The sequence below is a fragment of the Macaca mulatta genome, chromosome 5 (genome assembly GCF_049350105.2).
Source record: "Macaca mulatta isolate MMU2019108-1 chromosome 5, T2T-MMU8v2.0, whole genome shotgun sequence".
Classification (NCBI taxonomy): domain Eukaryota; kingdom Metazoa; phylum Chordata; class Mammalia; order Primates; family Cercopithecidae; genus Macaca; species Macaca mulatta.
This window is the reverse complement of record NC_133410.1, coordinates 177623526-177650032: the sequence shown is the minus strand read 5'-3', so window position 1 is coordinate 177650032 and position 26507 is coordinate 177623526. Positions and strand designations below refer to the sequence as shown.

Below are 26507 nucleotides of genomic sequence, written 5' to 3'. Positions count from 1 at the left end.
GCCATAGGGGATCAGGGGAGTCATTTCAGTCTTCTTTTCTCTGTTCGGCAAATACTTTGTGCTTAATGAGCCTCGGGAGCACAGCCACGCTGTGTTGCAGCTTCTTTCCGTGCAGGAGCTGTGGAGAGTCTAGAGCTGTGCTATCCAGTGCACATGCCGCTGTGGAGCAACTTGCAGCGAGACTCATCCAAACTGAGTGGGATGGAAGCACTCTGTTCACACCGGGTTTCAGAGACATAGTACAGAAAAAGAATGTAACGATCTCAGTACTTTTTTACATGGATTACATGTTGAAGTGATCATAGTGTAGATATATTGGGCTAAATAAAATATATTATTAAAATGAGTTTTACTTATTTCTTTCTGTCTTTTAAAATGTGACTATCAAAAAATCTAAATTCCAAGGGTGGCTTATATTATATTTCAGTTGCATAGTGTTGGGCTAGAGGCAGCACTTCCCTCCCTTGATAGTTCTAAGAGACAAACGTTTTTATTCATTCAACAAATATTTACAGAGACCTTAATGGAGCTGTTACCTGAGGGAGGCTTTCATATCAATTTTAAAAGACTCTTGAGTAATCCCTTCAGTCTCTTAGTAACTCCTCTTCTGTGGGTAAGTTTTGTATTATAAATGAAGACTGAGCTTCCTTTTATATTTAGGTCATCCAAAAACAAAAACCTTGTTACCTAAATTGTAGGGAGAATAGGAGACAAATGGGAATACCAGTTTCTCATTGCCATTATGGAGCATTTTGCAAAGGACTCTAATGTGAGGCAAAATATTTTCATGTCTGCCGAGAGGATGTAAATGGGCATGAATTTCCATTCCACAGCATTTCATTCATTCACTGATTTTCTTCAAAGTGAGTGACTTATCTGGGGAAGGAACATTGGACTCAGTGATGCAGTAGAATGTTGAAGTGCTACATTTAAAACATGGCATTTCAAACCAGAGAGGAAAAGATGGACTGTTATTTAAATGATGATAGGACAACTGCTGAGTCATGTGGAAAAACAAAGTGCTAAGTGCTTTCCCGACCTTATTCTTTATGCAAAACCAGATGGGCATATGGTTCACAGACGGAGATGTAAAAAGAATGAAAAGAAGGAAACATTTAAAACTAGGAAAAAATGTAGGTTTCTTATTTAAAACAATTGTGGAATTAAAAGGTTTTTAAAGCATGATGTTAAATCAGGATGCAATAGTGGAAAAAAACGGATAATTTTGACACATAAAATAAAAACTTATCTATAACAAACCCATGAAGTTAAAAAAAATTAGAACAACATTTTTAATTTAATAGACATAAATATATACACACATATATACACATAAGTTAAAGAGCACTTTACATAATATAGAAAGTTTATTTATGGCGAGGCGCAATCGCTCACGCCTGTAATCCCAGCACTGTGGGAGGCCGAGGCAGGTGGATCATCTGAGGTCAGAAGTTCGAGACCAGCCTGACCAATATGGTGAAACCCCTTCTCTACTAAAAAAAATACAAAAATTAGGCCAGGCACGGTGGCTCACACCTGTAATCCCAGCACTTTGGAAGGCCAAGGCAGGTGGATCACGAGGTCAGGAGATTGAGATCATCCTGGCTTACCCGGTGAAACCCCATCTCTACTAAAAAAATACAAAAACAAAATTAGCCAGGTGTGGTGGTGGGCACCTGTAGTCCCAGCTACTCAGGAGGCTGAGGCGGAAGAATGGCATGAACCCGGGAGGCAGAGCTTGCAGTGAACTGAGATCACGCCACTGCACTCCAGCCTGGGCAACAGAGCGAGACTCCATCTCAAAAAAAAAAAAACAAAAATTAACCGGGTCTTGGTGGCACTTGCCTGTAATACCCACTACTCAGGAGGCTGAGGCAGGAGAATCGCTTGAACCCGGGAGGCAGAGGTTGCCCTGAGCTGAGATTGTGCTACTGCACTCCAGCCTGGATGACAGAGGGAGACCTTGTCTCAAAAAGAAAAAAAAAAAAGTGTTTATATCAGTCCATAAGAAAAATGCTAACAATCCATATGGATAGAATATGGAAATAAGCAAATCCTAAAAAAAGAAAATAGATGCTTAATCTGATTAATAAATAGAAATGCAAGTTAAAACAATATACACCTTGTTACTTCAAAAAAATGATTTTTAAGCTTACACTTTGATCTAGCAAATTCCACTTTTAGGAGTTTACCCTGTGGATATGCTTGTACAAGCCTGCCAAGACATAGTAAATGGCAACATCTCTATAAAATGGAATACCATGCTATCAACCTGTCCCTATTGATATGCAAAGATGTTCATGAAATATTGTTTCATTAGAGAATAGAATGGATTGCTTGGTTTTATTTGTGTTAAAAATCAATAAAGTAGATACATGTATAACAACATCTACATAGAAAATGAAGGATATGTTTTAAATTGTTAAATGGAAATCCATCTGGGAAGCAGGTTGGGAAGAGACAGATGTGGGGAACTGGCTGAGGCCTTTTACTTTTTACTTCATAATGTTCTATACCAGGGGTGTCCAATCTTTTGGCTTCCCTGGGTCACACTGGAAGAAGAAGAATTGTCCTGGGCCACACATAAAATACACTAACACTATTGATAGCTGATGAGCTTTAAAAAAGAAAAGAAAAGGAAAGAAAAAACAAAACCTCAAAAAAATCTCATAATGTTTTAAGAAAGTTTACAAATTTGTGTTGGGCTACATGTAGAGGACCGTGGGTTGGACAAGCTTGCTGTAGTGGGTTGTGAATTAAAATAATTACTTCTCAGATCTACTGTTTGTATCCTGTAGTGCTCAGAAGCTACAGACTGATTCATCTGTAAAGCTTCCTATAAAATAGTAACTATTCAACTAGTTCTCCTTAAAAAATTTTTTCTCTTTAAAAAATTTTAAGTCCCGCCTTTTAAAAAAAGACTATATTCTCTCTAGCAAAGAGGGCAACTATACACAAAAAAGTTTAATATTTCTTAACCTGCCTTGTTGTTATTATTGATATTATTTTTGTCAGTATATCATCTCATATTTATTTATGCTTCTGATAACTCTCAAAAACGCATTCTTTCTACATTTTAGACTTTTCTCCAAAAAGAGGCATAAGAATTTTAAGAGTAATAAATATTTTAGAGTCCCTGCTTTTATCTCCAGTATACTGAAGTTTACCTTATATCCAACCTAAGTCTTATCAAAGCTACTTACCAAATGCTTGGAATAAGGTATTTTAGGATACAAATTTATTTTGCAGGTGATGAGTGCACTCCTAACATTAAAGGTCATGGTTAGATAAATGTCACAGAAAGCTCACACTACTGAGCTCAAACATTCATACATGAATTTTATCAAAATTCTATTAAAAGCTATCAGATTCTTGGTTTCCTGTTGTTACCAAAGGTTGTTATACTTACAGCAAAAGCTGCTTTATGTTTCTGCCTGATTTACTTAATGCCTCTACCAAATAGCCTTTAATGATTTTCTCTGGAACCGATACAGGAAGCAAGGAGCAGTGTTTTTTAATACTAATATATGCAGCTTCAGAAGAAATCTCAAGTAATTTTAAAGTATGACAACATCTTGCTAACAAATATTACTGTCCACGCATAAAAATCAAATGCAGAAAAAATATGCTAGGCTATTTAGAGGAATAGAAATGAAATGGAAAAATGAAACTTGTCCATTTAAAGTGAGATTATGCATTATACATGTGGAGAGCTAAAAGAGACCTAAAAATCATTTGCTCCAACTTACTTTATAGATGAGGAAGCTGTGAACAATAGAGGTAAAATGGCTCCCTTAAGGCCCCAAAGTTAGGTAATGGCTGTGCTAGGACTAGAACTGTGGTCTTCTACTTGCCAGTTGGCTTGTTATACTGCTCCAGGGTGTGTCTACCTGCATACACATGCTTCTGCATAAATGTTTCTAAGCATCCAACCCTGCGGTCCAGCAGTTCTACTCCTGGACGTGTACCCAATATCTAGATGGGAGCTTATGTCCACCAGAAGACACATACTAGATTATTCACAGCAGCATTGTTCTTACTAGCCACCGTCTATTGGAAGGAAGGAAGGCAGGAAAGGAGGAAAGAAAACCCACATGTTAATCAGCAGTAGAACGGATAGATAAATTATAGTATATTTACACAATAGAATATTACACAGCAATTTAAAAGAGAGAACTGCTGACTCATGGAGCAATATGGATAAATCTCAAAAAGCATATTGTTGAGCAAAAGTAGCTAGACATAAGAAATTATGGAAAGCACTGTGTTACTTTTATGCCTGTTTGTAAGCTCCTTGAGGGCAGAGACCATTTCTCTGCATTTGTAGATCTTTAGCACCAAGCACATTATTCAGCACATAATTGGTGCTCAGAGTCCAGTCATAGTGGCTCACGCCTGTAATCCCAGCACTTTGAGAGGTTGAGACGGGAGGATCGCTTGAGCCCAGAAGTTCGACACCAGCTAGACATCATAATGAGACCTCATCGCTATTAAAATTAGCTGGGTGTGGTGTTACATACCTATAGTCCCAGCTATTCAGGAGGTTGAGACAAGAGGATCGCTCGAGCCCAGGAGTTCAAGGCTGCACTGAGCAATGAATGTGCCACTGTACTTCAGCCAGGGCAACAGAGTGAGACCTTTCCCCCCAATCCCCCCACCAAATAGATGCTCAGTGTGTATTTATTTTAATGGAGAATATATGATACGAAGAAAGACACAAAGGAAGCACCCAGTATTGTTCTGTTGAGAAAGCAGCAGGAAATATCGGGAACAATATTTTAATCCTCAGATGTTTATACCAGAGCACAGCATATGGAAACCTGAAATACTAACACAACGTTGACTCTATAACTGACACTTGGCCAGCCAAGTATGACCATGATGAGATTATAGTAATTTTTCAGAACCTTTCAAAGCAGGCACCACTAATGGAGCCTATTGTTTGACCCCAGAATTAATCTAAACATATGAAATAAATGTGATAGTTTCCTCTATTCATATTTTTGGCCTCAATGAGAAGAAAGTCTTCTTAACTCCCTCCCCTACTTCTTACTCACTGGTACAGGAGTGCTGAGTTGATCAGTCAGATTCCAGCACACTGATTAGGTTTGTGCCTTCAAAGATTTGTTTCTAGGTGTCTAAATAAACGTCTGGTTGAAGAAGACATTCTCTGGCTCCTTTTTCTCCAGCATTGCCAGGTGCGCTGGCCTTTCATTTCATGAGGGTGTTGTGTTTGGGATGGAGGAGATGAAGTAGCTTTTCAATCTGCTTTGTTTCCAGGCTCCTTACACCCAACCTGTGCAGGAAAGAGGACCCTACCCGTCCATGGTTCATTGCAGTTTATTAGAGCTCTACAGTGAGGTTTGGGCCACCCCCACCATAGTATAAAACTTTACTTTGCTTCATTTGGGCTTTTTATTCTCAAGGTGGGATAGCTAGACCAATAAGGGATTTATAAATCCTGGATCTCCTGGCCAGTTGCCATGAAAATGCTTTTAATAGGGCCACCCTTTACTGGCACTTCATTTTCATCCCTGAACACATACCACAAGAAGTCTTTATGATCCTTTCTCCCACCACTGGTGCTTCAGGCATCGACAGGTGTTATTCTGGCATTACTGCCTATTGTTTCCGAAAGATTATCGTGGAGAAACTTCTTAAAGTCTGAAGAAGAGATATGGTCATGTTTGATAAAGATTTATCTTACTAATTATAGATTAGACAAGCCACCTGAATTTGAGTCCCCAAGGAGGCTTAGGAACAAATTGTCAGTCAATTTGCAATCATCTATAGAAGCAGTGACTGCTGATCTCCAACTAACACAGCTTTGTGAGGAACCAGTTGTTCCAAAGCAAGTTCATTTCATAAAATATTGACTGACAGGGTTTCCATTCTTGTAGTAGGGTGGCCTTATCAACAGAATGAGAAGACATAGCCTGAACAATTTAGATGGGACAAATAGGACATGATGTTATTTTATATAAAGACATTTGTGAAGTGCCCAATGTGTAATGCTGAGATGAAAAAAATCACTGTTTTCCTTAATATTATATTTAAGTTACCTTTTAAAAGTTTATTATTGTGCATCTCAATTTTTTTTGAGAGATTAAGCTATGTTTCCCATTACTGTACTATCTAGGTAAGTTATATGCTGCTTATTGTCCTTGAAGCTTTCCGGAAATGTTTTATTTTGCCCTAGGGAAAACAAAAGGCTTGTGTTCTTTCCTTTCTTGCTGATAATATCAGTGGAGTGCACAGATTTTGACCCCTGGTACTCTTAATTTACACTGGGGCTTTTCAGATAGATGAAGTTAGCTTGCCAACAGGACTTGAATTTCATGTCTTACCCTGTTATGGTTTAAAGTGTGTGCACATAGGATGATAGCTGATACAATGATGTAACAAAAAACATGTTAAGAATTTCTGCCAGATTTTTGTGATGTTCTCCCAGAATACAGAAAGAAAGGCAGGAGGTGAATATACATGGAGGTACATGAGTTCATTTGGAATGGTTTTATTCTTTGTCTTCTTGCTCATTTTTACCAAACCCAAAAGTTGCCCCTTCGTTGTTCAGTTGTGCTTTGAGCAAATAACCAACCATTATTATGCAACAGGGTGTTCAGTCAGACAAATACACCTCTTTGATTGCTCTTCTGAAAATTTCACAGTGAGCTGAAATAAATTTTCATTTGTTATTGGCAAGTTTTAAAATCAGCCATTATGGAAATTCTTAATAAAATTGTCTTTTACTCTTTCAGTCTTGCAGTGGAATTGTTTATTCTTGATTTAATATCTACCTGTGATATAGATACGATGAAGTCCCAATATTGAGAGAAAAGATACCTCACATGGGAAAAACAAACACTGTATAGGCAAACTTTAAAGTAGTGACTTTAAATTTTGGGTGAAATCATGTTGAAAATAAACCTCAGGGAATTCTTGGGAATTGTTTAACTTCTTGGGTTGGTTTGTTGGTTGCTTTTGCAGTTTAACTCGGCTGCTAAGCAGCTGATAGAATGGGATAAGCCTCCTGTGCCAGGAGTTGATGCTGGAGAATGTTCCTCGGCGGCAGCCCAGAGCAGCACTGCCCCAAAGCACTCCGACACCAAGAAGAACACCAAAAAGCGGCACTCCTTCACTTCCCTCACTATGGCCAACAAGTCCTCCCAGGCATCCCAGAACCGCCACTCCATGGAGATCAGCCCCCCTGTCCTCATCAGCTCCAGCAACCCCACTGCTGCTGCACGGATCAGCGAGCTGTCTGGCCTCTCCTGCAGTGCCCCTTCTCAGGTAAATCCTCAAACAAGGGTTATATAAAAAGAGCTCACCCACAAAAGGATCAACTCACAAACATGTTTTTTCACTAGCTGACAAACATTACTTATTTTGAACTTCTGAAGATAGTAGCTTTTTTGGGAAGCAAAACCTGTCTTCATTTTGTAGGTGGAAAAATGGAGAAGGCAAAGCTAACTTGAGTGTATCAACCCAGAACTAACTACTCCATCATTTTCAAAGGGAAGATCAGAACTTACAAGATGAGTTAAATAATACTTACCAGTTTCACCAAGCAAGCACTCAGCCTTAGAGAACTTTCTCACAGTACTTTTTTGGGAGATCTTGCCAACTAAAACTTCATCTCCACCCAGAGTTAAGATGCCATGGTCCAAACTTGTAACGTTTGTAGTTACTTGTATCTATGTAACTTAACTTAATATTTAGGCTTCCCAGAATTATAGAGAAAAAAGAGCAAGGACAGAAAGAAGCATTTAATTTAAATTAGAAATCGACCTCACATTTTTTAAGCTCATTAGTTCATTACGACTTTGGACTGGTATGTAAAAAATAGCCATGCATTATTCTTAGGTTTATAAGAATACACGGGATGACGGGGCATTCATTAATTCATTTGGCAAACATTTATTGAGCACTTTACTATTGGACCCTTCTAGGCACTGTGTATACCATGGTATATAAAATATAGCAATTTGCTGTGTTAGGCTTTAATTCTGCACTACAAAAAGGGCCTAATTATAACCCTGCCCAAGCCACAGGGCTGCTGTCATTATCCACCTAGGTGATGGCTGTATTTTCCTCAACTTAAAGGTCAGAGAACCTAGTTCAAAGCTGCCTGTCACAAGCAGAAGAAATTTCTTTCAAGTCTCATGTTTCATCTTGAAAATTCATGCAGATTTTACATTCTACTCCATCATAAAACTATGGTGTGTTTTTTTTTTCTTTAAACATTAAAATGAAATTATGTCCCCTTAAAGAAAAAGAAAGAAATACACAGTTCTGGTCCTTAAAAAGTTTACATTCTAGTAAGTGCCTGTTTTGGACCACAGAATGAAAATGTAAAATACAGTTTTTGATATCCCTTGCCATTTTTTTCTCAGCCTCATGCTTGTTTGTTTTTAATAGAGATGGGGTTGTGTTGCCCAGGCTGGTAACAAACTCTTGGCCTCAAGTGAACATCCTACCCGGGCCTCCCAACGTGCTGGGATTACAAGTATGAGCCACAGCCTCAGCCTCATTTATTTGACCCTGCTCCTTTAGATTTATACTGTGTATTTCAAGTTAAATGCATTCACTTTCTGAATGGGATGGTGGGATTGTTGTTTTGTGGCGTTTTTAGGTGGTAGGGCCATGAAACTTTAACTAAGAAATAAAGACAGGCACAACTAGAACATGAGTGCGGTGAAGGCAAGGGTCTTTGTTTTATACACTGATTATATTCTAAATGGCAGACATACAGAAAGCACTCAACATGTATTTGTTGGATGAATGAGTCACTTGAAAAATGGGTAGAGAGGGGAACCATGTCGTTTTACATGTAACTAATCATACCCGTGTGAGAAATAGACATGGAGCATAGATCAGAGTAGGAAGGGCAAAGTGAGGTTAATCCGGAAAGGTTCAGAACTAAAGGTTTTTGAGTAAGGTTCTGAAGGAGGGAGCTAGTGAAGATGGCCACTCACTAAAAGAAAATTGAATCATTTTGATTCTGTGCTTTTTATCTTGGGACCTAGCAACATTTGCACAATGATGTTGTCTTGAAATAAAAGACAAGCTTCTGCTAAGAATAGTGACAGCTCAGAATGGGACTAGCTTTAAAAGAGTGGACAATAATCTTTTGGCATTAGAGAAAATGAAAAGAGAAAAGAAGATAGACTGAGCATGTTCATCTTTTGCAGAGAGCTCAGCATTCAGGTGTGAACATGCCTGACGGTACCACACCAGAGCTGGGAACGAAGGCTATAAAAGTAGAGCTATTTTTGTTTTGGTTCAAGTAGCTTAGGAAACAAGGCTCTTTCTGTGTTCCGTTGGAAGTTTCCCCTCCAACCATTCCACCCCTCCTTCCATATTCCAGTTCGGTCTGTTTTCAGTGGCAGAGTGTTGCCTCAGGGAGAAGTTATTTCTAGAAGAGGCTGGGAGGTGTTTGAAGTGCTGCCTGGTTTCTCCAGCCATGGTTTATAGAAAACACTACTTATCTAGGGCATTGTGTACATTGGAGGGAACCCCAGTCCCCAATAGAGCATTGAGCATGTGTAGCATTTGTGACGTGCAAAAACTCTTCCAATCATGGAGATCAGTGCATATGGGGAAATGGCTCATGTAAGACCGTTTAAAACAGGACTCTCGTTTTCCCCTGCCCAGCACAGGGCCTGGCTGTAGATTTCACTGAGGCCCATTGCTGAATCTGTCCCCTGCTATTGACCTGATTGCTGTCTTCCTTTTCCTTATACATGTTAACCTTTGCCTGCAATTTCCTTTCCTTTCCTTTTTTTTTTTTTTGAGATGGAGTCTCACTTTGTCACCAAGGCTAGAGTGCAGTGGCACTGTGTCTGCTCACTGCAACCTCCATCTCCTGGATTCAAGCAATTCTCCTGCCTCAGCCTCCCGAGGAGCTGGGATTACAGGCACCACCACCACACCCGGCTAGTTTTTATATTTTTAGTAGAGATGGGGTTTCACCATGTTGGCCAGGCTGGTCTTGAACTCCTGACTTCAGGTGGTCCACCTACCTCGGCCTCCCAAAGTGCTGGGATTACCGGCAATAGCCACCGCACACGGTCTCTTTTTTTTTCTTTTTTTGAGATGGAGTTTGGCTGTTGTCACCCAGGCTGGAGTACAATGGCACAATCTTGGCTCACTGCAACCTTTGCCTCCCAGTTTCAAGCGATTCTCCTGCCTCGGCCTCCCGAGTAGCTGAGATTAAAGGTGTGTGCCACCACACCTGGCTAGTTTTTGTAATTTTTTAGTATAGTTAGGATTAAATTTGGTTGGGTATATTAGAAAATTGAAAGTAAGGGGCTTAAAAATGTTAGTATTCATTTTTATCTCATCCCATTGAGATCTAGATACAGGCATTTGGGTGCTGGTGTGATAGCACCAGAGTTATCAGGGACCTCGGCACCTTCCAGCTCATGTGTACACCATGTGAGTGGGTCCTTAGGCCTTTGTTTCTATATGGCAATTAGAGATGTCACTGTCACGTCCAAATTGCTGGCAGCAGGAAGGTGAAAGGGACGAGAAGGGAGCCAAAGGGCTTGCTTGCTATTGTATTTAGTGACTATTGAGTGATGGCTGAACTTTCAAATACATAAATTGGAAGCTTACTTATAGGCAGTGCTTTCCAGGTGGGTTGCCAGATCAGATAGATGTTCATGAGTGTCCGTGACTGAGATGTGTAAAAGCACATGATGGTGCAAGCAGCCAAGATGTTTTGTCTTCTCCTCTGACCACACTTAGCATATTTTTTGGCCTCCAGAGGAGTGATTCATAATATTCAGTGTTTCTATGGCATCTTTGTGTTCAGTGCCTCAGGGAAAGCAAGAAGCCCTCACCCCAAACTCCTTTTTGCTTACCCCAACTCTTCCCTCCCTTACTTAGCCTTTCTTGTAGAGGAGACAACTAAGTTTTGCAGTTCCATGAGGAAAGGGTAAGCCCAGCAGAAACTCAGGTTGTCCCTACTCAGGGCATTTATTCTAGACATGCTCACCCTTCACTGGTTTGCTTCTACTTCTTGTCCTTCTGCATTTAGTCATTCTTTGGTGACTTGTCTCTTCCTTTACTGCAGTGCTAGGAAAGCCCTCTATTGAAGGGGTACTTGCAGGATTCTACATGTCAGTGCTTCCCCGAAGTGCCTGTGATGGCAGAGACCTTAGGTTACCTCTGCTCCAGCTGCTCACAGGGGTCTAGAGACATGAAGGGACTTATCCCAAAACCATAAGGTCATTAACAGCTAATTATTCTGTCTCCCACTCTGGGCTTGTAGAGAAACATCAATCAATAATATATTTCTCAGATATGTATAGGGTATATGTATTTTGGTAAGTTTTTTTTCTGCTCCAAGGGGTTCCTTGATAATAATGTCTGTTACCAGTGGAGGGTGTCCATGTACTTGGCGTTTGGAACAAAGAATTGGACAAAACACACAAAACAAGGAAAGAATGAAGCAACAAAAGCAGAGATTTGTTAAAAATGAAAGTACACGCCAGTGTGGGAGCGGCCCGAGCAGCTGCTCAAGGGCCCTGGATACAGAAGCTTCTCAGGCCCAAATACTCCCTAGAGGTTTCCCATTGGCCACTTGGTATTCACCACATGTAAATGAAGTGGTGGCCCACAATCAGTAGTTGGGGAAAGCAACCAATCAGAGGCTAAAGTGAAGTTAACAGAGTTGCACTTCTATCCAAATGGAGACTTGGCCCGCAATCAGTGGTTGAGGACAGCAACCAATCAGAGGCTGAAGTGAAGTTACAAGGTTACACTCCTATGCAAATGGCTGATTGGTTACAAAAAGCAACCAGTCAAAGGTACTTTCAATTTCCCATACACAGTTCAGAAAAGGTTTGCAAAGTAGCGTTTGGTCCATTTGTTACTTAGGCATGGAAAGTTAGGGTTTTCTTTTCAGTTTAGTTATGGGAAGTCAGTGTGAAGCAGCCTTAGGTTCCCTGCCGTCACACCCTATTCTCCTGCCTCATGTCCACTTTGAAGTGAGCTTCATTGTATCTTAGAAGAAAGGTGACCTCTTATGTGTGGTGCCAATTTGCAAATGTCCTTGGAGTGTGTATACAGAGTTATTGGATACAATAGCAAAAGGTCATTTGGCTTTATCCTAGAAGGGAAAACCAGTGTGCTTCCCATTAGAAATAGGTTGGAGATAGACTTTGGTTCACAGGAAAAATAGAAAATGAGAGTTTGGAGTTCAAGACCATCCTGCTCAACATAGTGAGACCCTGTCTACACAAAAAATAAGGAGAAGAAGAAAAGAAGGAAACTGAGGGTTTGGGGAGAAAGTCTTATTAGTGCCACCTCCTGGATCTACTTAGTTTCAAACTTTAGGTTCAATCAATATATAGACTAATAGACACAGATGAATTTTAAAAGATTGCAGAGTCATGTATAGCATAGATATATTTGTGAAAATAAATTACATGCTGTGATACTGATTATCCCTGGCTTTGGTAGGACCTACCCCCATGGGAAACTGAAAGTTTCCATTAGGTCCTTTGGGAACTAATCTCAGAGCTTTTGTTTGTCCTGATAATCTTTTTCTTAATGTATGGGAACTGAGAAAACTGTGTTTGGGATTACATTTTTGTTATAAAACCTAGCATTTTGGGTGGGTTATTGTTTCCTTAGGGAAGCAAGTACCAGCCAATCACATTGCTTCTATTCACACTGGAGGGAGAAAACACTCCCATTTGTGCGGGAACCCATCCCCCTACTTCTGTAGCTTCTAGAAACACCACTGCATTCTGCAGTTGGACCTGCTATGCAACCTGAGTGAAATTGATCGAGTGACTTAACACAGGCAATGAAATGACCTAAATAACTCAATTTCTTTCTAGTAAATTAATCTTGGGTTGTATCATGGATAAGACACCTTTGAAAACAACTAATTTGGCTTGACATTGTTCCTTTAAAGATTTTATAAGTGATTACCCGCTCTAAGCATGTCTAGGCAGCTGCATTTTAATTATGCATCCTCACCAAACGGTAGAAGTCATGAAAAGTGATCCTGAAAATAGCAAAATACCTGAAGAATTGCACATAGATTTAACGTATTGATAGACAGGTGAGTGTTCAGCCACTCCTCACTTTAACAGGCTCTTCAGGGAAATTGTTAGGAGGCTGGCTGAGCATCAGGCTGACCATTGGAAGGCCAGTTTGATTCATGGTGGCATAAAAACTGAGGCAATGTGTTATCGTGAAAGCCAACGGCAGTTGAATTCTGTAGGTAAGACACTGTTGTGACCAGTATTTATCACATCACTCCCCAGCATCTAGTAAAAGGCCTGGTTCAGATTAGGTAACTGGTAAATTTGGGTTGAGCAAGCTAAAAGGGATTCTACCTTCCCCATATAACAGAAAGTACAGATTTTTTTTTTTTTAATTGTGACTTGCCTTTCTAAGGTTTAGCCAGTATATTCTGTTGTATCAAACATAGTCTTCTTTTTAATAAACTTTTCTTTTCTCGGCAGGTTCATATAAGTACCACCGGGTTAATTGTGACCCCACCCCCAAGCAGCCCAGTGACAACTGGCCCCTCGTTTACTTTCCCATCAGATGTTCCCTACCAAGCTGCCCTTGGAGTGAGTATAGTTTCTCCCATTTTTGTTTCTCTTTTAGGTACTTAGTGATGTTAATCTGGCACACTCCACCTCCTAACACCTGCAGTGTATGTTCCTACTTGTTAGGTGAGGTGGGTCTCTATCTTTCATCTATTATCTCTGTTAATCTTAACAAAACATTAGAAAGTCCCTTGCCTGCATCCTGCAAAATTTTTAACAAGGAGGATCAGTAGCCTGAACCTGTTAGAAGAACCCAAAAATACATTTAATTTTCATTAAAGTTCAACCTGATTTTCTAAAGCTTAACCTTTATTTCTTTTGAGTTTCTAGATCCTGCTTATTTCTTATAAAGACATATTTATGGAAATACTAAGGAAACAGGTCCTGAAGGTGAATGGTTTATTTTGAGTCACATGACAGATCGATACCAAATCTCTACATTAAGGATTCATTCTTTAATTTCTTGTCTTGTAGCCACATTGTCTGTAGCTGTGGCTACCTAAAGGCACCTGCAGTCTTGGAAGCCTCCCTTAGATTACGTTGATTTCCCTTCTGAAAACATAACCTCCTACAGATAGAGTCTAAACGGCTAATTGCTTAAAAACATCCAAATGGGAAAATAATAGGGAGAATTAGGGTAGCCAGGACATACAGATACAAAGAAGAGGGTCACTCTGGAAAGAAAATTAAAAGGAAAACAAGAGGCAAATGCAGCCTTTGGTAGTAGAGAAAGACTGTTGTTTAAGACCTTGTTTCCTAAAATTGTTAAGCAAGGAACTAGCAGTCGTGAGACATCTCTCATCTAAGCCACAACTTTGGCTTATATTTTCTATTTGCTCCAGTGTTGAGTTGAATTACGATAGGAAAGGTCATTAAATTAGATTGCCCTAGTACGTAGACCATTGCATCACCCTGCCTGCCGACAGTCATAAGTTGTGCTGTTGCAGAGAACACCATCGGTATGTCCCGATGATGGGGGTACAGGCCTGCGGTGAAACAGGGTTTGAAGCCCAGCTCCGCCATTTATTTGTTACATGACCATGAAAAAGGTGCTCTGCCTCTTTAAGCCTCAGTATCCCTAGCTGTAAAATAAATATCTACTTCACAGAGTTAGATCATCGAAAGGGATGACCATTACTGATCTCCTTTTTGGCCTCTGTTGAGGGCTGTGGCAAGTTGGGCCTGGTTCACTTTGTTACAATTTTCTTTGCTGTCTGTACCAGGAATAGGGAGGCTTCTAGGCAGCTGGTTTGTTTTTGGGTTGTGGATTTTATACATGTTGTAAAGATTTTATTTCCCTCTGCTAGAGTGCTTAGAGCCAGATTTGTAGCCCCTCCAGCAAGGACTCCACAACATAATTAGTCAAAATGTTGGCTCCGGCTAGTTTTATTGTTCTCATTTTCCATTTGCCTTGTTTTTCCTATTTCTTATTTATTTTGTCTTGATACATCTATAAATAATTGAAAACTGATTTAGAAACAAGGTGGGATATAAATAAATGTAGAGTTATTACCTAGCTTGACTTAGGCTTTTGAAAACTTTTTGGATTTAAGCATGTTCTTGTATTTAAATGGAAGTTAATAATGTTGTAGCTAGAGGTTAAAGGTGTTTTTTGTTTGTTTCTTTATTTTTGTTTTTAATGTTTCCTGAACAATTATAACTTTCTTGATAGTACAACTGCTTGGCAAAGGAAAAGATGCCTGGATTCATCTGGGGACAAGATGAATTTCAGTTAACTTTTAGTGAAATGTGGTTTCCCTGAGATTCTATTAGCCCTGGATATTTGACCAGAGCCAAGTTTCTTAACCATCATGACCTCTCATCTCCAGGGTAGACTCTCTCCTCTCCTTCCCACTCACGGTCCATGTACACAATGAGTTGATGTTTTCATTTCCAGATGACTGCCTTGCATAGTAAAATTCTAACTTGATTTCTTAAGGGGAAAAAAAAAGACTTACTTTTCAGATAATAGAAAATTTAGTTATAGGTTAAGTGTCTCAAATCTGAAATCCAAAATGCTCCAAAATCTGAAACATTTTGAGCGCAAACATGCAGCTCAAAGGAAGGGTTCATTGGAGCATTTCGGATTTCAGATTTTTGGATTTGGGATGCTTAACTGGTGAAGTAAATACTTTAAAATCTAAAAAAATTCAAAATCCAAATCACTTCTGGTCACAAGCATTTACATAAGGGATATTCAGCCTGGAGTGAGAAAAGACATAAGGCTGGCTGAATTTCAGCCCTTGTGGGCTGAAAATTATACAACGTAGTAAATGGCCAGTTGCTCTTAGCTGGAGACTCACTCTGGGGCAAATCAATCAGACAGGTCACAAGAGAGCATGGATGTACAAAAATTAATTTACATTCAACCATTTTATTTTAGGATTATATAAGAAAACCTTCATGTTAAGCAAGAGGAAGGTTGATTAAACAATATGTCTACTGTGCCAATTTCATTTAATGAAAAACTAATTATAAACAAACCTGTCTGTCATCCCAGGAGATGTCTAGATCTCAGAGTCCCTGGAAGGTTGGCAGAAATGTTTTAGATTTAATATGTCAGGTTTAAGTGGAAAATCTCAGTAGCATGCGCCCTCTCCATCTTATATTAATTGTGTCAAGCATTCTATTTAAAATTTGAAATGGTTCCGAAGACTGTGAGTACTATCACAGCAATGGCACACAGCTTGGTGGAAAAGAAGGCAGGCTTTTCTTGGTGTAGATTTATAGGTAATAAATGCCACAGTAGAATAAAAAAATGAAAATTATTTCTAATGCTTTTTTTCATGAATTGAAATTTTTAAATCTTTTATGAAGAATAAAGTTATAAACATTGTCCCATACATTTCACACATGTAACAGTTAAAATTTTAAATATCCAACATTATGAGCAATATTAGTATTACGTGTATCTGATTCAGACATCAAACTATTAATAGTAGTTATTTTTTAAAAATCTCTTTGTAGGGAAGGAGGTTGAAGATCTTAGTCTCGTGTCTTCTGCATAATGGCAGAAGGACTTTTAAAACAAGTGATGAATAATCCCCGATCCTCTAGACCAGCCAAGAGGTGTTTAGCTGCAGGGTATTATAAGGTAGTCAGGTTGATAAAGGTAAATGCCACTCATGGCCAATTTATAAACAGATTGCACTCCAGATTTTAAAATTTTAATCTGGGTGTGAAGGCCCATGCCTATAATCCCAGCACTTTGGGAGCCTGAGGCAGGAGGATCACTTTAGGCCAGGAATTCGAGACCAGCATGGGCAACATAGAAAGACCCTGTCTCTACAAAACAAAATTTTTTTTAACTAACTGGGCATGGTGGTGCATGCCTGTAGGCCCAGCTACTCGGGAGGCTGAGGCAGGAGGATTGCTTGAGCCCAGGAGGTCGAGGCTGCAGTGAACCACGATTGTGCCACTGCACTCCAGCCAGGACTAGATGCTGTTCCTAAAAAAAAAAAAAAGAAAGAAAGAAAGAAAATAATAACAAATAATAAACAATTTATACACATACACATTTGTATGTGTGTATTTAAACAAAGTTGAATGATGTCAGATTCTCAGAATAGCCAATATGTAGCCATGGTGGAGGCTAAGCAGAACGCATTGGTGGTGGTGGATTCAGGGAATTGGAAGAAGTGGATGAGGCTGCCAACCCTGGTAGTTTGAAAGTTAGAAGTAGAGTCTTTGGAATTGGCAGGAGCTCTAAAAATCAGGATGAAGAGCAGGATATGGTCAGAACTTTGATAGCAGCAACAGGAAAGGATTCTAGCATCTCAGGAACTGAGACCTCTTATTCCATGTCATATTGTTCTAAGAAGGGGATAGAAGCACGTAATGTATTTTCATTCATGAAATGCTCATTGAGGATCTGTTATCTTCTAGCTGCAAAGCTAGGTGCCACCAGTACAAAGACGGGTGAGACAGTCCCTGACTTCACAATCTCATTAATCATAACAGTAGCTTCTATTTATTGAGCTTCTGCTGTACTCCAGGGCACTGGGAAAGACAGTTTACATAAACTATTTCTAATTATTAACTCCATGTCTCAGGTTGGTATAGTGAAACATAGAGACTTTACGGAATTTACAGTCACCTAACTGGTATAGATATCTCTCTTGTTTCTTGTAGATCAAATGTGAAACAGTAAATTTTTAATTTATGCATATAGATGGTAATGCTGCTGAACTTGGTAACACCGTTGACCAATTTCAACAGGCATCTTCACATGGTAGCTTGAACCATTCCCTCATCAACCAGTATTCATGCATCTGAGTTTAGCACACACAAGGACTATTTAGACATGTTGATATGTAGGGTTGAAATGAGCTGAATAGAAATCAGACATTTAGAAAGAAATAATGGTAGATTGGAGAATATTAATGATATTTGCCCACGGGACACATAGAGGCTCAATCTATCTTGCCAGTCACTTTTCTACCCTGGGAGGTATGTGAGGGAGATGCACACATAAGGGACAATTAGAAAGGAAATGAACCCTTTATTTTCAATTGAACTTGTGTCCAAAGCTCCAATGCAAAGCACTTTACTGGTAAGCTGGCCTGTAGCCCTTGGCCCAAGCTTGAGACGTACTGGACCATTTCCCCACTCTTTAGCCAGATCCTAAGATCTAATCACTACCTGGGTGGGTTGCATGAAAGGGCAAGCAGAGGGGAGAGTGCCAGAAGGGAGAGGGTTCACACCCATATACTTGAACTTTTCACTCACAGTGTTACTAGCAGTGTGGCCTGCCAGTGTTCTGAAATGCTGCCCACTCAGAGAGAAGACACTTCTTCTCTGGGTGCTCACTCTAGCAAAGGAAGGCAGTCGAGGACTGCCCCAAGAGGCTGAGCCAGCATTGGAATCTATGTGTTTTTGACCCCAAAGGCCATGCTCCTTCAGTGATGTCTCTTCTTTCAAGATTACTGGGTCAGGAGAAAAGAACCCAGACATGGCAAAATATGACCATTTCCCATTAGCACACCATTCTTAAGTCCTAGTTTTAGTGAGCAGAATATTGTTAACAAAATGTGAATTTTGCATCATTTTCTAGAAGGTCCATAGCTGTTTTTTATACTTGGCCTCTGGTGCCTGGTCTGGCCTGGACTACGAAATAATAAGCAGGACTCCAGGTCACCTCCGGGTGAATGAAAGGCTACGTATGGTTTTACTCTGTGGAAATTTCAGGTCTTGCAGGACAGCAAACCGCCTGAAGCACATTACACAGTGGATTACCTTTTGAACTTCCACATCACCAGATTATTTTGGTTTAGGTTGTTTATAAAGCAACCCACAAAATTTCCTAGTCTGTCACAGCTCTGGAGTCACCAGAACCCTATCATTTTACCAACCCCACAGGGGCAAGCAACATCTAGGAATCTGATTTTAATCAGAGTTTCTTGATCTTCATCTGTGTGCTCACATACACACAAATTTACACATGCAAACATGCATGCACTGGGAAAAGATCTGCCCAATTTTATTAAACCCAATCTGTGGGTTTAATTTTATTCTGTGGTTTCTGTTTCAACCACAGAAAGTGAGAGAAATCTCTTTTCTCTCAGGCAGAACCTTTGGGATCCTTCAGGATATCCTCTTTGATGCCATATCTTAATGTCTAACTCTCACTCTTTGCAAAAGTAATGTGTGTGAAACATTTGCTTAGTGTATTTCATGACAAGAAGTGATTTTACATTTTATTACAAAATTTTATTTATATTACAAAAGATGACATGTTTTTATCAGGTGCATAGATGATTTTTGTCTTTTTCTTTTTAGGTCAAATTAGTACAGCCTCTGTGTTAATAAAGTTAAGCTGTAATAGACGATTTTAATTTCTGTTTGAGCACATGCCGTTAGTTTTCTGCCTTTCCACAGCCACACTGTTTTGAGATTGAGCTTAGAAAGATTTAAATGGAAATCAGTGAAGTGGTAATTTTACAGTTTCTCCGTATATTACTCTATATACAGGGTAGACTGATTATCTCACCTGTCAAACTGCTGATACATTATTATCCATGAACTGTCCGGGTCACATGTGCTGTGACCAGGATTCTCTTCATCTCTGCTTTGTCACAGGATAAATGCTTGCCCTTCTCCTGGTTAAAGGTTTTGGAGGCTCTAAGCCTCAGTACATGCAAATTCCAGAGCTATAACAAATCTTAATGCCGCCATATTTTGAATTGAGAATGTGAGTCACATTTTCATGACGTTCCAACTTTTTAAACTAACCTCTGCCTTCTCCTGGTTTGCACTTTGTAAGTGGCTCTGCACCTCATTTGTTTCTGCACTAAATGTTTTGCAACCACTTTAGCTGCAGTGTGGGAAAAATCTTTGTTGAAAGTCGCTTTAGCAAAAAATTAAACATAATGTGTGGAATAGTTGTATAGTTGTAACATATGTCTAGAAATTTGAAATTTTTTTCCACTCAGTTCATTATGTTTCTGAAACTATGTATATGTATATGAACAGCCAGATGTATTATAGTGAATGGTGATGAAATTAAAATTTTTATTCCAAAAAACAGAAATAAGATGACTGGTATAAGCTATATTTAGAAATCATTGGATCTTTATTTTGTTAATATGCTGATGTATAGAAGCCATTTACACTTAACTAGGTAAATTCTTTAGTCTTCTCAGTTCTCCTTTGATTTAGTTTTTACATCTAGTGGTTCAAACGTTTGGAGAGGACGAGGTAGGGGTTCAGGCAGTCTTTGTGTGCCTGTTTTCCCAGGAGTTTCAGTATACAGACCCTAAAGAATTATCTGGGTTTATAGATCAGAAGGTAACAATTGCTCCATTGATTTTCAAAAGGCATGGAATCCTGTAGGCAGAACCCCATTAGGCTGTGCCCATAAAGGAACCAGCAGCTTTTCACTAGTGTACTTGTTGAAGGTTACCAGGCTTGATAGTACCAAATTTCAAAAGCTGGCAAAGTTAAGAAAAGAATAAGCAAAAGTAGCAACAATGGTCCAGTGACTTCGGCTTACTATTGTTTGGGCTTTTTGTAGACCAAGCATCAAAGGAAATTTTCTTCTGAAGGAATGATTTGAGATATAGTGCAGCTGAATTGTGTGTTGTGTTTAAGTTTCAGATTACAGAAACAATCACAAATTAATTCCTAGCAAGCAGTGTGACATTATAGCTACCCCCCTCAAAAGGCATTTGGATCCTTGTCCAAGTTCATACTTTAAAATGCTATTAATCTTAAAATTACATGCAATTGTTTCATTTTGTTTTTCTTTCCCTCCTCCCAAGGGTGATTACTTACCTGTTTGCTGAAAAGGTTGCTATGGCTTTAAGATTTTAAAGGAGAACAAGAGATGAATTTGTAGAAGCAGGCTTTCATAGCAGTTAGCCTGATGATTCTGCCCTGTGTGGATTCCATTAAAGTCTTGTTCTATGGATTTATGATTCTTTTTCTCTCCCACCTTCCATAGAAAGATGTAAATCAGTATTTTGTTCCCTTTTTTCCCTTTCTCTTTATGTTTTTCCTATACCAGACTTTGAATCCTCCTCTTCCGCCACCCCCTCTCCTGGCTGCCACTGTCCTTGCCTCCACACCACCAGGCGCCGCCGCTGCTGCTGCTGCTGCTGCTGGAATGGGACCAAGGCCCATGGCAGGATCCACTGACCAGATTGCACACTTACGGCCTCAGACTCGCCCCAGTGTGTAAGTGAGGGTGTCGTCTATTACTGCTTATGTGTTCATTTAAAACTAAGTCCAAACCTCAGAGGTCAAGAAGCACCTTTCTGACAGTGAGCTGATGACAGCGTTATGGCTCACCAAGCCGTCTGTGTCCTGCAGACTTCTACCTGGTCATGCATGTGACTAGGGAACTGCTGAGAGAAAGTGAGTCTGATACATGAGCTTGCCAGGTAGCTGTCCCACTAGTGAAGAAGGCCTTTCATAGTTTAGGGAAACACACTGTTTGCTTCTTTATAACATTATATGTGTATGAAACTGCCTCTTTTGTACAACTCCTGTTTGAACTTTTTATCTTTATTTTCATTTCTTGCATAAGAATACTAATAACAGAAAGGTATTCTGCACAAATCATATCTAGGTCTAGTTGGAGTATGAATGTAAAAAGTTTAAGGCCTCAGCAATGAGTATCCAGAAAAGTTTACCCTGTTGAGAGTTTATTTAGGGCAGAACACAGCCAGGTCTTTGTGGATCCTGCATTGTGTAATTTTATACACCAACAGTTTAGAGCACTGGTAAGAACTATAGGTTAATGTTGCCTGCATGGTTACCATGTGTTGGTGGGCACAGTCACCTTGCATCTTGGGGTTGTCTTGTACGTTTTCTGATCTGGACTTTGTTTTCCCTTGATTTTTTCAAATTTAGTCTTTTTCCCTAGAACTGAGCATACAAAAGCAGGTGTAGCTCAAGCCTCTAGGTTCAGCTTGTGTGTAGAAGCCAGCATGTTGTGCTCCCAGTGGGGTTTCATACTGTATGTTCTCATTTGGGGCTACTTCTCAAGCCTAACAAGTGCCATTTGAAGAGCACAGTTTCCCCTGTGGGTGCATAATCTCTGGTAGCAAGTTAGGCACTCTTGGAAACTGCATTAATTCTTTCACCCTATGCAAATACTATTTGGCGGGATAGTCACTTCCACACTGGGAGGAACAGGTGCTTAATCAGAAAGGCCTCTGCCTGCTTTTAAAATGTAGACAGCAAAATGTTTTTCAATGGAGAATTGTCAATGCTACTTATAGATTAAAGGATTATACTTTCAGTTTACATTTGTACAAAATGTTCAACACTTTGTACCAAGGAAGAGTTTTGAGCATCTTGGGATTTGTCTGTTACTCAGCCTGAAACCAAATATGATTTTCTATTCTAGGTATGTTGCTATATATCCATACACTCCTCGGAAAGAGGATGAACTAGAGCTGAGAAAAGGGGAGATGTTTTTAGTGTTTGAGCGCTGCCAGGATGGCTGGTTCAAAGGGACATCCATGCATACCAGCAAGATAGGGGTTTTCCCTGGCAATTATGTGGCACCAGTCACAAGGTATGGTTTTGAATAAATTGTTTACTATGTTCTAAACAGAGAAGCTTTGTTCTTTTCCATGATTTTCAGCCTATCCAGATTCCTTTCCCATTATAATTGCCTGTTACATAGCCAAAGTTTTAAAAATCCATGTCTACATCTGCTAAAATCCCTTCTAACTCTAAAATTTTTAGCTTGCTTTTCACATGCATATATGTGAAATTACAGGTTTCTACCAGTAAATGTACCGGGTTTTAAGTTATTTGCTTTAATGTGAAAAGGTTCAACAGCACCATTTTCAGTATTTTTCTACTAGGAAAGGCGTAGTGTTGATACAAAGAAAAGCTAGTGTTAATACTTAGGTGTTTATATAATGCGTACTGTATGCCAGGCAGGCAGCTTTGTAAACGCGTTACGCTGATTCACCTTAATTCTTAGCTGCTGTTACATTGAGGCACAGAGATATACAGCTTGTCTGAGATCACATAGTGAAGAAGTGCTCAAACCTGAACCCTGGTGCTCTAGATTTCTATCTGTTTCATTAACTTGGTAATTACCTCTGAATTCTGACAATGAATTCTATCATATAGTCAGAAGTATAGCATAGACCCTTCTCAACTGAGGGCAGTTTTGCTCCCCAGGGAACATTTGACCATATCCAGAAATATTTTTGATTGTCATAACTGGAGGTTGGGGGTGCTACTGGCTTTAGTGGATAGAGGCTAAGAGTGAAACGTCCTATACATAGGACAGCCTCCCACAAAAAATAATCATAATCTGGGCTAAAATGTCACTGAGGTTGAGAAACCCTGTTACAGAGTAACAGAAGCTTTAGATATGCAAAAATTTATACATTTCATGTAAAGATAGTTCAACTTTTGGTCACTCAGGGAAGAAGCCTTGGAAATAGAATTAAATGACCTGTAATGAAATCAACACTGGGGGAGCCGTAGTTTTTGACCACCAGACATTTAATATACAGTCCAGGTTTAACTGCATTAAATCATTCCTCAAACCCCCTGATTTTAAACAAACAGCTTAATGAACTGACATGTTTGTCAGCTGTTGGCCTTGATTTATAGGTTGGCCAGCAGCCTAATCAAATGAAAATCACTATTGTTGCAGATGGTGACAGAATGTTAACTTTAATTTGACTTGCAAATTTTTAATCAATATAAACATTGTTTTATGTGTATGTTAAAATCTACATTCAGAATCCATCCCATCCAGAAAATGGCACATAGAACCTCCCTGGTGCAAAATAATGATAATAATAGATAAGAGAAATGCGACAAATAACAAAAAAAATAAAGTGAATGAAGGAAAACATTTTTATAAAATACTTTTTATTAAAAATTTTTGTCAAAAACCAGTTATTAGAAGTCTCTCTGCTTGTATAGCCGGGTGCAGTGGCTCACACCTGTAATCCCAGCACTTCTGGAGGCCAAGGTAGGCGGATCATTGAGGTAAGGAGTTGATCACTTCAGGCCTGACCAACAAGGTGAAACCCCATCTCTACTAAAAAAAAAAAACAAAAAAAAAAAACAAATATTAGCGGGGAATGGTGGCCTGTGCCTATAGACCCAGCTACTTTGGAGGTTGAGGCAGAAGAATCACTTGAACCTGGGAGGCAGAGGCTGCAGTGAACCGAGATCACGCCACTCAGTCCAGCCTGGGCGGCAGAGCAAGACTCCATCTCAAGGGGGGGAAAAAAAAAAGTCTCTGTGCTTGTTTAACTCTAGAGGAACATGTGCTTACAGTAAATTCTGTCATTCACGGTAAATAATAAGGATGTTCAAGTTAATGAAGTGTTTTCTTAGTAGAAAGTTACTATATACAGAATTGTTATCATTTAAATGAATTTGGAATATGAAAAAAATACATTACACAAAACTACACTGAGCTTAATTACATTCAGTGAGTAAATAGATGTTTAAAGTTGGCTATAACCCGGTACATGTGCAAATACAGGATGAATACAGAAGAGTTATGTCGCACTGGCCCTGCCTTCAAGGAACTTACCAAGTCAGCAGTATTTGATAAAGAATTTATTTAAAAATAAATACACCGGCCAGGTGCATTGGCTTACACCTGTAATCCCAGCACTTTGGGAGGGTGAGGTGGGCGGATCACCTGAGGTCTGGAATTCGAGACCAGCCTGGTCAACATAGGGAAACCCCACCTCTACTAAGAACAGAAGAAAGTAGCAGGGCATGCATGCCTGTACTCCTAGCTACTTGGGAGGCTTAGACAGGAGAATCACTTGAACCTGGGAGACAGAGGGGTAAGCCGAGAGTGCGCCACTCCACTCCAGCTTGGGCAACAGAGTGAGACTCTGTCTCAAAAAATAGTAATAATAATAACATACCACATTTTGTAATCAAGGACCAAAGCATAAACAATTGTGGAGTTTAGAAACAGGATGAAAGAAGAAATCCACGTGAAACAATAGAATCGTAAGATCTTAAACCTGAATCTGAGGCAAGGCTTCTTGAACTGACAGCGTTCGTGCTGGGTCTTGAAACATAAATGAGATTACGATATGTCAAGAGAAGACGGAAAGGACATTCCACTAGTGCGTGTATATGTGTGCATGCATGTACACGGGCACATGTGTGATGTGGAGCTGGAGGCAAGTAGGAAGCCAGGAGACAGGAGCAAAGATGTGGAAATGGGAATATAGTCAGGGAATGATCCTAGCTTGCTCTGTAGATGAAGTGGGAGAATCCAGGGCCTTGAAAGTCAGCAGAGATATTTGGTCTTGTTATGGAAAGCTGAACGCAGTAACTGTGTATTCTTGAGCAGAGTATGACGTGTGGTTTCTGGTGATTCAGAATATATTTCAAGACCTTTCTCTGTCTCAGAGCCATCGTTACTTTGAATTTTCTATTCTTAAACTTTATAAAAATAATTCATTCATTTTTTAAAATGTTCTGTGTTTAAAGCTCTGAGTCATTTTTCTTGCGTTTAATTGTTCTTTCCCTCATTTTGCTGATGGATCGGACTTTCCATTTATGTTTCTGTTTTGGCAGGGCGGTGACAAATGCTTCCCAAGCTAAAGTCCCTATGTCTACAGCTGGCCAGACTAGTCGGGGGGTGACCATGGTCAGTCCTTCCACGGCAGGAGGGCCTGCCCAGAAGCTCCAGGGAAATGGTGTGGCTGGGAGTCCCAGTGTTGTCCCCACGGCTGTGGTATCAGCAGCTCACATCCAGACAAGTCCTCAGGCCAAGGTCTTGTTGCACATGACTGGGCAAATGACAGTCAACCAGGCCCGCAATGCTGTGAGGACAGGTAAGGAGGAACCCAGGACAGAACATACCAGGATAAAAGGCTTACCTGCCTAATAGTAGATCTTTTATAACAGATGTTGAGAAATGTAGATGTAATTAAAATAATGAACAACATTAGGCACAGTCTACTCAGTGGAACCTTGTATCTATTTATTTGGGCTAAGCGTGTCCTGCATATTACTTCAAACCTGATGGGTAAATCTAAAATCTGAAAGAAATTAGGCTGATCCTAAGAATGTCAATAGTACTTGAAATTTTGACCTCTATAGTTGAAATCTTATGACTTCAAATCTCACTACTACCATTCATGTGACATTGTGTGATACTCTACTAACGAGTGTGCTGATTATTTCTGATTAACTTAAGCACAAGTCTACTTTGGATCCTATGGGATCTTAAACAGCTTTCATAGTTCTGTAGCACTGAAAACCTTCCCAAGAGTCTCGGGTAACTAATGGGATGAGGGGTAAACTAAGGGTTTGCGAGCTCTATCAGAAAAACAGAAAGAAGGAAAATGATTAATAAGAAAAGGGAATGAATAATAGGAAAAGGACTAGAGGGAGACATGGCTTGACACTGTAGAATGCCATCAAAAACTGGCTCAGTGTGGCTAACACTGTGGAGGGGCTGTCTCCTAAGTA

General features: G+C 39.7%; 1 protein-coding gene across 2 annotated transcripts in view; it reads left to right on the top strand.

The window, feature by feature from the left end:
• The window catches only part of SH3RF1 (SH3 domain containing ring finger 1), a 177574-nt gene that overhangs the window by 127664 nt on the left and 23403 nt on the right, over nt 1–26507 (top strand). For both annotated transcript variants that reach the window (XR_013417380.1, XM_001082524.5), the window contains exons 5-9: nt 6988–7290; nt 13485–13595; nt 21079–21248; nt 22426–22596; nt 25608–25867. Coding sequence is in view for 1 of the 2 variants with exons in the window: in XM_001082524.5 (XP_001082524.3) it covers nt 6988–7290; nt 13485–13595; nt 21079–21248; nt 22426–22596; nt 25608–25867 (1015 nt within the window). In the remaining variant the exon portion in view is untranslated. The remainder of the gene's footprint in view (nt 1–6987; nt 7291–13484; nt 13596–21078; nt 21249–22425; nt 22597–25607; nt 25868–26507) is intronic.